Below are 11,216 nucleotides of genomic sequence, written 5' to 3' on the forward strand. Positions count from 1 at the left end.
GCTCCTTGCTGTGGACCAGGGAGGAGATACCTGCCATGCCAGGAATCAAAGTCCCAAGTGGGGAAGGGCACTCCCAAGAGCCTCTCCCTTCCCTTGTAAGGACAGACAAGAATACACAAGAGGACAGAGCATGGGGGCTTTATTGGATTGAGATGGGGAGAAGGCCTGTGGTAAGCTCAGTTGTAGGCTATGATTTGGTTGATCCAGTTGCTGAACTTGCTAACCCGAGTGTATATGGCGGGCTTCTGCACATTGCAGTTGCTGGTGCCCCAGGAGACAACGCCAATAAGTACCCATGTGTTCCCTTTCTGGCAAACAAGAGGTCCTCCAGAGTCTCCCTGAGGGAAGGAGAGGGGAGAAGTCAGCTCAGGGTTTAGGGCATGCCACAGGACAGTGCCGAGGATAGGACAGGATGCTGATGTTCACCTGGCACGAGGAGGCCCCTGAGCCGCCTGCACAGATCATGGAGTCGGTGATACGTGAGCCCCAGTACTGCCTGCACTGATTCACAGTGACCAGGGGCAGAGCCACCTGCTGCAAGCGCGCTGGGGTCACATTGCCTGTGGGCCAGAAGGGGGTGGTTAGGCCCCGGATGACTTGTTCCCACCCTAGCCCTCTCACCCACATTTTTGGCCCAAGTTCATACCCACGCCGCTGAGGCGTCCCCAGCCAGTGGTAGCGCACGTGAGGCCTGCAGTCAGTGCCTCATTTGGGGAGGCCAGGCAGACTGGTGTGATGAGTTTCGTGTACTGGGCTGGGGAGGCGAGTTTCAGTAGCGTCAGGTCATTGTTTAGGGTGGTAGGGTTCCAGGAAGGGTGCGTGATGGCCTGTGAAACCAGGAAGGGGCCATGTGGCATCAGGGTGTTGACAGGTGCTGAGGAGCTAGCCTTGGGCATGCCTTGAATTCCTTATCCCCAGAGCCCACCCACCTGCCCCATCCACTCTTCCTTTCCGTGTCTGCAGCCCAGACACTCACCTTTGAAATGGACAGAACCTGCAAAGGCTCAGAATTGGATGATCGGTCGTACTCACCCAGGACAACAAAGTGGCGGCCGGGGCTGCAGTGAGAGTGGGGTTGGGCAGCCTCAGGGAGGGCAGAGCAACAAGAGAGGGGCATCCAGGGGAAGGAGGTGGGGAGAGGTGGGCTAGGGGGCAGGCAGAGTGGGAGTACTCACGTGACTTTGCAGTGGGCAGCAGTGACCACCCAGGACTGGCTGATGAGGGAACCACCACAGAAGTGGAAGCCACTGCTGTCCTGGGGTCAGGAGTCAGAAGTGGGGGTGGGCTCAGGCTACGCCTGGGCATTAAGCACCTGGTACCCTGCCCCACCCCTAGAGTACATGTACCTGCAGGGACACCTGCCAGGGCCAGGAGCCTGGCACTGCGTTCTCCCCGTTGACAATCCTCTGGTGGAAACTTAGTACCGGCGTGATGGCAGGAATGCCGCAGCCTGCTCTGCCATTGGACTGGTGAGGACCTGCTTCCCACACCCTCCTGCCCACCTCTCCCTACCTCCTCCTGGGTGCCCCCAGCTCTGCCCTGCAGAGGGGCTGAAATCAGAGAGGGCTTGTCACTACCCCTTCTCATCCACAGACTCTTAGGTATCTTGGTTACCCATGGCCAGCTGGCCCCCAGTTCTGTCCATTCTCTGACATCTCTCCAGCTTACTCCCCATTGCTCCCCAGCTTCACCACCCCCCACCCCCCACCATTTTTCTCCCTGACCTGTGGGATAGTCTCCTCTCTAGCTTTGCACCTGCTCCAGGCCTCCACAGCCAGAGGTTTCTCCCTGAACTACATGTCCAACCTTTACTTCTCAGCTTCTTAAACCCTCCCTGGCTCCTAACTCTGGCCTGATCTCCTGTGCCATTTGTGAGGCCAGCCCCTGTGTGTACCTTTTGCCCCCCTCCAGCCCTGGCACATCCTTTTCTCCTTTACCCATTCTGTTCACCTGGTCCCCTTCCAGGCAGCCCAGCTGAGCCCCTGGCCAGGAAGCCTAGGCTGGTTTTGGGGGCTTGGTTGCTTGAGGGCTGGTCAGTCAGGGCTGGTCCAGGCCCACTCACCCCAAGAGGTGCCAAGGAGGCCCAGGCTAAGGGTCAGGCTGAGCAGCAGCATTGTGGCAGATGTGAGGTTGAGAACTGGGCCTAGTTTTATGGATCTCCTTGTCCTTGGGCCAAAGTCGCAGGCCTGATGCAAGCCAACTGTGTGGGCTCAGCCCCCTCCCATGCTCTGGTTGGGAGGAAGGTCTCTAGGCCAAGGTCCTGGACTCACGCCTGGACTTATCAAAGCCCAGGTGTGAGGCTCTCACCTCCACCCTCCAAAGCCTGGTCTCTGATTGGCTCCCTGAACCACCTCGCATCCCAAGTGTTGAGCACGGGGTAGCAAGGACCTATGATTAAATTAGGTTTATGGTGACCACCTGGTGTCTGGGATCAGGGAAGTTTCCCAGGGCTGTCAGGGGCATCAGATTCAGAGAAGCCTGCTCTGCACCCAGGGGTGATCCTGACAGATGGAGGGAAGGTCGGCTGTCCCAGGTCTGCTGAGGAAGGCCAGAGCCATGTGGCCAGCACAGGGGTTCTGGCAGGTCACAGGTTCTAACAGGTAGCATCTCTCTGATCCCTCACAACTCAGAACAGGAGTAAGTTTGCTCAGAGAGATGAAGACTCTCCCACAAGCACATGGTGCATTTGGATCCAAACCTTCATCTGTCTGGCTCTGAAGCCCACACTCTTGTTGATGAAATGACATCTGGGAGGGGCCTAGCACACAGGAGGGTAAGGTGTGAGTCCTTAGTGACTGGCTGACCCTGGATGGAGGTTGCAGGTACACGGGTGACAGCCATCACATCTCTGACAGCTTCTAGGCCTTGGGAATTCTGTGGGCAAGCTCTTGGTGTCTGCAGCCCATTTGTCATAGAGCTCCAGGCTGAACCTGCAATGAGGACGAGAAGACGACCCTGTGTGCAAAGCTGTAGTGGGTAAGTTGGCTGGGCTCCTAGAGGTGGGGGGGCTCTGACTGACTCAAAGCATCAGTCAAAAAAATTAAGATGTTAACGGTAGAACAGAGGGATGGAGAGATAGAAATGTGATCAAGCAATTATAACACAATACTAATTGCAAAGTTGATTGTGGGTATATAGGTGTTTGATGTACAATTTTTTCAACTTCTATCTTTTAAAACCATCATAATAAAATACTGGGGGGAGAAACAATCAGAGTCCCAGGGATGTCCAGCCCAGAGTAGACCCTCCCCAGAGGTTGGGCAGACTCACAGTTCTGAAGGTCCAGTGAATCAGCCATTCTGAGGGCAGGATGCTCCTGCCAGCACACAGCACCTAGGCTGGCCCGCAGTGGGTACTCAGCTAAGGTTTGCTATATAAATGTATCATGTCGTCTCCCTCTGCATGAGCCCTGACCCCTGTCAGCCCAGCAAACTTGGAAGTCAGTTCCCCTGGTCACAACTCAGCATGTGCAAATAGAAGCCCTGTTTGGTTTAGCACTTCAGGTGTGCTTGGTCATGGGCAGGGTTTCACAGGTAAAGGTATTGCAGGGCTGAAGAGTGTTCTGTGAGAACGTACTCCTGGAGTCAGGGAGCAGCTCCTTGGTCAGCACTTTAGCCCTCAGTGGAGTCCATGGAGGCCTCCTTGACTGAGAGGTGTGCGCTTTGTCCTGGGACACTGATGAGCCAGGTAAAGACTAGGTAGGGGCAGCACATGCGTCCATCTGGGTTTTACAACAGTGCCCAGTGGACTAGAGGGCAAGAGAAGGCATGGGAGTGGTAGGGGGGCCTCTGAGTTGGAGAGTCAGGAGGGGGCTTTCCACCTTGAGCTGCAATGCTTGCCAGGGCTGGGGTCCTGGAGGAGTAGATGCCTGAGGTGATGGGTGAAGGTCCCTCGTAGGCTAAGCCCTGGAGCCATGGCAGGGAGTGGCTTCCAAAGGTATACCTTGGCCACAGAGTCCTCATGGTTGCCTGTCTCCCTCTACCCAGGAAGAACACAGCCATCTGTTTAGGTGGTTTTTGTTTTTTTTATTTCCCAGGTTTATTCCCCCTTGTTCCAAGCTCTAAGTACCATCCTACTTTACTCCACTTCCATGGCCTGTACGGTTTCCTCCAGCAGCTCCAGGGTCAGTGGCTTCACTGTCTGGGTCAGGACAGCTGTGGTCCCAGGGGCAAAGCGGTATTGCCTGGGCCTGGGAGAAGGAAGGGATGGCCTCTCAACTTGGACCCATCATGTGGCCCATCTGTTTCTTACACCTCCTATCTCCCCTGCTACCCCCCCCTCCCCAGTGTCCCCCATCTCCTATGCTCCCACCTTTCTATGGGCATTGTGGGTGAGCTCAATGTTCGCAGAAGCTTGGTGCCAGTCCTCGTTATCACACATGCATCCACACTGCCCCCAGAGCCCAGGTCACCTAGGATCCCTGCAGTGATGGCTTCCACTAGCAGCTCCTGCGCGGCCTCCAGCTGTGGTGATACATGTGTGTGAAGACTGATGGACCCTTTTGGTATCACCTTCAGGCTACACCCTAGAGGCTTTATTCATCTTGAAGCCCAGACTATTTACCATTTGTTCATACCCAAACTCCTTTTTCCCTACTCCCATCTCCACCCCAAGCTCCCCTGCCCTGGCCTCTGCCTCCCTCTCTCAGGAGACCCTGTGTTCCCACTGCCCCTGTCTTCATAAACCTCTGAGTCACTTACACCTGTGGTTCTGCTTACAGTGCTGTCACTCAACCAATGTGGTCTTGATCCCCAATCTACTGGTTCACTGCATTTTCCCTTCTGGGCCTCAGGCACCTCTGAAGCAACACATGTCACCCACTTCCATCCCACCCCAAAATCCAGACTGCAGACCCCATTTGCTGTTCCCTCCTCCTTGAGCTTCAAATGGTCCTCTCTGAGCTTTGGCTTCTCCAGCAGAACAAACTCTGGCACTAACGGTGACTTGCTGGAATAGCACTTCACTCTGACTCCACTGGCCCCTTAGTCTCCACTCAGTCGTCACCTCCTCCAAGAAGCCTTTCCTGATCTCTAGGCCAGGATATCTCTGTATTATCCCAGCTCCAGCGTGCACTTCCCATCAATGAACACGTAGCGTGGGACAGGTGTTGCTCACCCCCATGTTGGGCTGGAACCGATCCTCCAGTACCGCCAGGGCTGCGTCCTGGCCCGAACCTGCAGTCAGGAGAGGCATCTGAGGTAAGTCAAGGCCATCCCATTGCGGGATGAAGGTGAGGCCAGGGTTGTGGCGGGATTCCTGGGGAAGGGGAGGAACTGTTTACCCAGGGCTGTGAAGGGCAGCCGGCTATAGGAGCCGTGGGGATGCACGCTGTAGAGTTGCTGTCCGGTCACGTCTACTCCGCCCACTATCAGCGACGCCCCCACGTGGCCCTGGTACCTTTTTTGCAGAATGGGCGTGGTCAGCCGCTAGCATACAAGTTCCGCCCCTCCGTGACACCGCCCCGGACCCCTCCCCCCATTTCCTGTTGTTTGTTGCCTCTTGACTAACATTGCTCCTTCCTGTTGCCCAGCTCCTCTTAGGCCGGCCTTTTCCGGTCTCCGGGGCTCTCGTGGTCCCGCCCTTCATCCTGTCCCACCTCCTCTCAGCGCCCCCCTCCCTGCAACAGCCCTTCCCCAGGGTGACTGTAGCCTCGCCCAGCACCGGAAGAGCGTTTGGCGCAGAACGCGCGTGACCGTGGCCACGCGAGGCTCTCGGCCCGTGGACAGGGCGTGTAGCTCCATGTTGGACGCCGCCATTCGCGTGGTCATCTCGGCGTCTGCGGCTACTCCAGCCCCACAGCAGCTGAGAACGAAGGGAGGGTCGGTGTGGGCGGGACTAGGATGGACGTGCTGTGTCTGGGGATGCGTAGGCGAAATGGGTTGGGGATTTCTCACTAGATTTTGGGGGCGATGAAGTGGATCTTCTCGCAGCTTTTGCCCATCACTACGGAATCGTTAGTGGCCCGCGTATCCGCGCCCAGGATGACTCCGTCCTGGGGAGGAAGAGGGGCCTCTAGCTCAGTGTCGGTTTTCCCAGCAGACCCTCTAAACACCCCAGACCCAACTCCCTGCTCACTCGGAACACAAGGCCCGCGATGGTGGTCCCAGTCTTGTGTGCTTGAGGGCTCCGGAACCCCGGGAGGACGCGGTCTAAGGATATGTTTCTGGAAACGGAGTGGAACGGCCCAGGTGAGGTTCTTCTGGGACCTCATCACACGCTCCAACTCCGTCCCAGCCTCCCTCACTTCTCAGGGTGAGCCTGGGAACACAAGTCGCCCAACACACGATGCCGTCCCTTCGCCCCCTCCAGAAATAAAGGCTCTGGGGCTTCCAGGAGCAGAAGCTGCATAGGCAGCTCACTCCCACTCACCTCTGGCAGTTCTCGAAAGAGAAGCCCCCTCTGGGCTCTAGCTCTGGCTTCAGCATCTTCAGGTGTGGCAGGCCGGTCCAGGGGTTGGGGGTAAATGTGGGACCAGCTCAGAGTGAGAAAGACAAAAGCCAGGTCCTCTGTCAGCGTCCCCCCTCCCCCCATCGCGGCTGACGCTTCCTTCTTTCACTTTCATCTTTCCTCAGAGCGTGACTGTCACATTTGCGCATCTTCTCCTTTACTTCAGGTCCTAGGCAGCTTGGCAAAGGGGAGGTGTCCTTGCTTGGCTCTCCATCCTGCTCCCTAGTCCTCAGTCTGAACAGAGGGACAAATCCCTCTCTCTGACCATTGTTCAGCAATTCTTGCCTCTTCCAGCCCGTGCCCCTTAGCTTTGCCTATCCTGACCCCAGTTCTAACCTCAAGTCCCTCAGCTGTAAGCCTGTCACGTTGGCCAGGCTTCTGTTACTGGCCTCCCAACAGCATCAGGCATGGCTGCCTTTGGTCCTTCTCTCAGCTCCTCTGTTTTGTTGCCTTTGCCTCTCTGAAACTTGAAAGACCAAAGCTCAGTCCTCCATCATGGTGACTGAGCCTTCCAGCTACCATGTCTCAGATGGTGTCTTCCCTCTAACGAGACAGGTGCTGTGGGGCTGCTCATCTAGTGGCCTGGAAGCATGCTGGGCTCTACCCATGGACAAGCCTTATTTCATGTCCCAAATGACCCTTAATTTATCCACATTTTTCTCCTACCGCTTTAGCCTCAGCTAGCATCCTCTCCTGGATACTGCACTGTCCTCTCTGCCTTCCCCAAGCTTCCTGCCCCTACCCACCACCCCCAGGCTATCCTTTACCTTGCAGTGAAGGGACTCTTTCTAGATTGGAGATCTGGTTACATTCTTTCCCTGGTTAACCCCTTCAGCAACTGCATAGTGCTCTTAGGCTCAAACCCAAGTCTTTACAGTGGCCCACGTATTTTTCTCGTCTCATCTGATCTCGGAATAGCCATCACTTCCTCTGGGAAACTTTCCCTGACTCACAAACAAGATTCTGCCCCTTGGTGCTCTCTAAACTTTTCTCTCAGACCACTTAGCTCCATTAATTAAACTTTCATTACAAGAATGATCTGACTAGTGACCGTCTCTCTCTGATTCTAAACTCTTGTGCTTGTCACAGGCTTAGCACTCAAAAGTCCCCGTCCACAGGTGGGCTCTACCTGCCCTTTGGGGAGTGGGTGGGACAACTCACATCTTCTCTGCCCCGTACCCTTGGCTCCACATGCCTCCATCCCACAGCTGTGTGTGCAACTACCTCCAGTCCCCAGCCCCCAGAGCAGAAGCAGGCACAAGGCAGGCTATGTGCTACATAAACAGCTCTACCAGGAGTGTGGGAAGCTGTTATCCTGGTGCCCAGTTCAATCTCAGGCTTCATCAAAGCCCATCATACCCTTAGGCTCCACAAAGCACCAGGCCTGTGACTATTGCTCAGTGAATCCTGGTGCATGGACGCCACTGCCTCCTCTGCAACCCACAACACACATGTCAAAACTTAGAGAGCAAAAGAGGGTCTTTATTCAGGGGTCCGGGGCCCTGGGCTGGTAGCTGGGGGTGCAGGAGTACGACGTCGGTAGGCACCCAGTAGGATGGCATTGATGTGCTCCAGTGTCTGGTTGCTGAAAACCATGTTGAGGTGCTGTGTCCCAGGCAGAGGCAGCAGGTGCACAGGCTGTGGCTGGCGGCTCTGCCAGCGGGCACAGAGCTCGGTGCTGCGTGTGGCCACAGTGTCATCACCGTCTTCATAGAGTACCCCCACGGGGTCTGTGTAGGGGAAGCCGTGGTCAAAGATGTAGGTGTTGGGTGTGGGCAGGCCCACACCATACAGACAGTATACTTCCACTCCAGGTGCTGGGAGGCCTGCCAGTAGGTCACGTGACTGTAGCCACATGTACCAGCCATCCTCAAAGTGCAAGTCTGCAAAGAAGCGCTGGAAGTCTCGGCTTGTGTAGTTGAAGCTGGGCGTGGAAATGAACACATGGTCCTCAGGCCATACCCCTCTGGAGGGAAACATCCAAGGGGAGGTTGTTGTTATGCGCTGTTCCTCTCTCAGCTTGATGCTGGACATGATCGGGATGCCCTGGTTGTCACCTGTGAACACGAAGCAAGGTGGGTCAGGGAGCCAGGTCTGGGTACCTCGGGCCCACAACTGTCCCCAGCCCAAGCTCAGCTGGATGCTAAACCTTGTCCCTGCCCAATCCAAACCTTGACTCCAAGCCAGAGCCTCTGAGCAGGCCTGGCAATCAGTAGGTGTTCAATGTGTGCTTTTTAAATGAGAAGCCCTGATGGCACATCTGTGGGGCAGAGCTGTAGACCATCAGAAGGAGGCCAGGGAGAAGTCTCCTGAGGATGGGTGTATATCTGTGAATGTGGGAGGATGGTGCTGGTGGTTCTCCCTCAGCTAATTGGCCGCTGCACAGGGATCAGAGCTACGTTCTGGAAAGGATGATATTAGACTGTGTCTGTATTTGGCACTTATTGACATAGTCTGATGACGGTTTCCCTCAGCAGACTGTGAGCTACTAGGGGGCAGGTCAAGTTTGGCTATACCCTGCATACAATGTGCGCACAACAGGTGGTAGCTATGCCCCTTCTCAGGGAAGGGCAGAAGGGCTTCTAGGGTCTGGCCCTGGCTTTGGGAGATCTGTCCTCAGTAGGCAGATCCCTGGGAAAATGGGCTCCCGGAAGCAGAAGGCAGCTGAAAGCTGCGTGGGCAGGACCTGAAACCACAAGAAACAGACCTAAGTCCGTGAGTCGGGTTGCTGGGGTTCACTTCCTTTCTGCTTACTCTCCTTTTGTCACCAAAGCACCAAATCATCCAAACAGACTTCTGACAGGAGCTATTCTAAAGTCCAGGCCAGGTTCACCACCCTCGGTGGGGAGCCAGTGACAGGGACCATGCCCTAGGGGTGGTAAATTACACACTTAGCCTGACATGGTGAGCAGAAGCAGGAGTGAGGGTAGGCCAATGGTCAGCTTTATCCCCCTCACCTCAACCCCCTCATTGACACAGGTGGTCCAGGGCCTTCTCACCTGAGGCCAAGACCAGCATGGGCTTAATGGAGCCCCCCCAGGGAGCCCCAAGAGAGATGAATCCATCAATGAAGCGGTCCTTCCAGGCCTGGGGCTGGCGCAGCAAGAAATAGAGCAAGTGTAGGCAACCCAGGCTGTGACCGATGAGGAAGACAGGCTTTCCATAGGCAGTGTGCATCTCCTCCACCAGCCCAGCCAGCTTCCGGTAGTATTCCTCCTGCTGGCCTGAAGTAGGGTGGATGGGGTCAGGGCAGTGGATGGGGTCAGGGCCCATCTGCCCTACTCAAAGCCTGCAGACATACTCACTCGGCTCCAGCCGCCAGTCATAGGGGGCAGCCCTCACTGTCTCATCCCGCACATATCCGTTGTTGACCAGATTCTGCACCAGTGTGTGCATGTAACCTGTGAAGGAGGCAGCAGCATTGGAGGCTCTGGTCATGGCTCCTGTGGGCTGACCACAGCTGGGGCCCTGCCCTTTCACCAGGAAACACACCTGCCAGCTTGCTGTTGTCCAGGTACTCGACAGAGTAGGTCTTCCCAAAGCCAGGGACACGGATCTGTACACCAGGGGCATTGGACACACGCCCAGAGCTGCGGTTGTAGACAACCCTGAGGGCAGTGGGACATTCAGCGTGCCAGTAGCCAAGGGGCAGACTGTGGGGGCTGGGGCAGAGGGGATGGCACATACCTGGTGTTATCGATCCAGCAGTCCACTCCAAGGGGTAGGAACATATTGAGATCCAGCCAGATGGTGAAGAAGTCCTCTGTCTTGCGGTAGCACATCCAGTTCACCACATCTGGTTTATCCAGCTTGGCCTCCAGCTGATTCCCCAGGCAGCCAGGCACTGTGGGCACTAGCCTTCATTCTGAATTCCTTGCATTCCTCCCCCATCCCTCTGCCTGTCCTCCCAGCTCCGCCCCTTCATCTCCCATGCCCTCAACCCCCAGGAACTAAGGATGTGATCCTTTCTGATAACAGCCCCCATTCCAATCCCCCAGCAGCCCACAGCCCTGGTTCCCCTCAAGCAGGGAAGGTGCAGGGGCCAAGGCCACTGACCCCTGTCCCCATAAACAAAACACCTAGCTTGGCTGTCTATTAATGCCAAAGTCCAAGGTGAGAACAAATAGGTATGGGGGAATGGGAGCTGGAGACCTGTTTTCCAGGGGTTGGGCATCTTGTCCTTGCTGGGGTAGGGGCTGAGTGGCCACAGCTGACCAGTTTGTAATGCCCTGGCTAAGCCCTCAGGCACACCTGCCCCCAACTCCACCCCCCTAGGGTAATCAGCTCAGAGACAGGAACAAGTGGTTAGGGAAGGGGTTGATTTCTCTGCAGGACAAGCCTTTGGACCCTCAAACACTGAGGCAGCTATCAGGGCTAACGCAGGGGCAGAAGGACCTTGGCAGGGTCTGCTACCAGGAGCTGGGGCCCAGGCTCTCTGAGGTCTGGCCTGGTGCATCAGGGGCCTGCGGGGGCTTACCGAGGATGACGGGCCGTGTGTGGTTACTGAGCTCAGCCTTGGGCGTGGTGTGCGGGGGGAAGAGCACATTGAAAAGCCAGAAGGGGGTGGCAGGGGGGAGCAGCAGCCCCAGCAGCAGCAGCCCCCACTGCCATGGGGAGCCTGACGGCCCCATTCCAGCCCTAGTGCCTACTGCCCAGTGAAGCAGTCCTGGGCTGGCCTTATCTGGAGTGGGGGTGGGAGGGGCCCTAAGGCCAGTGGGAGGGACAGCCCAGCCAATGGGGGTGGCCAGAGATTGCCGGAAAGGGGCATA

At 56.3% G+C, this 11,216-nt stretch overlaps 3 protein-coding genes across 4 annotated transcripts; all 3 read right to left on the reverse strand.

Moving 5' to 3' along the window:
• Positions 1-138: 138 nt before the first annotated feature.
• Positions 139-7,549, reverse strand: CTRL (chymotrypsin like). 2 transcript variants are annotated; one of them, XM_039223562.1, is made up of 8 exons: positions 6,473-7,549; positions 2,063-2,088; positions 1,347-1,450; positions 1,176-1,255; positions 977-1,058; positions 647-827; positions 427-560; positions 139-338 (listed from the first exon to the last, which is right to left on the reverse strand). In XM_039223562.1, the coding sequence occupies exons 1-8, from the start codon at positions 6,529-6,531 to the stop codon at positions 177-179; spliced, it is 828 nt and encodes a 275-aa protein (XP_039079493.1). In that variant the 5' UTR covers positions 6,532-7,549; the 3' UTR covers positions 139-176. The 2 variants fall into 2 exon arrangements, with proteins under 2 accessions (XP_039079493.1, XP_039079494.1); XM_039223563.1 differs by lacking the exon at positions 6,473-7,549 and having other exon boundaries at positions 2,063-2,190.
• Positions 4,005-6,515, reverse strand: PSMB10 (proteasome 20S subunit beta 10). Its single transcript, XM_039223552.1, has 8 exons — positions 6,370-6,515; positions 6,076-6,163; positions 5,895-5,992; positions 5,662-5,802; positions 5,282-5,397; positions 5,116-5,174; positions 4,312-4,463; positions 4,005-4,189 (listed from the first exon to the last, which is right to left on the reverse strand). Exons 1-8 carry the CDS (start codon positions 6,423-6,425, stop codon positions 4,078-4,080), a joined length of 822 nt encoding a protein of 273 aa, XP_039079483.1. The 5' UTR covers positions 6,426-6,515; the 3' UTR covers positions 4,005-4,077.
• A 359-nt stretch (positions 7,550-7,908) lies between the features above and the next one.
• LCAT (lecithin-cholesterol acyltransferase) lies at positions 7,909-11,199 on the reverse strand. Its single transcript, XM_039223541.1, has 6 exons — positions 10,925-11,199; positions 10,135-10,291; positions 9,940-10,055; positions 9,753-9,848; positions 9,447-9,671; positions 7,909-8,504 (listed from the first exon to the last, which is right to left on the reverse strand). The coding sequence occupies exons 1-6, from the start codon at positions 11,076-11,078 to the stop codon at positions 7,930-7,932; spliced, it is 1,323 nt and encodes a 440-aa protein (XP_039079472.1). The 5' UTR covers positions 11,079-11,199; the 3' UTR covers positions 7,909-7,929.
• Positions 11,200-11,216: the final 17 nt, after the last annotated feature.

The sequence above is a fragment of the Hyaena hyaena genome, unplaced genomic scaffold (genome assembly GCF_003009895.1).
Source record: "Hyaena hyaena isolate Hyena2069 unplaced genomic scaffold, ASM300989v1 scaffold_18, whole genome shotgun sequence".
Classification (NCBI taxonomy): Eukaryota; Metazoa; Chordata; class Mammalia; order Carnivora; family Hyaenidae; genus Hyaena; species Hyaena hyaena.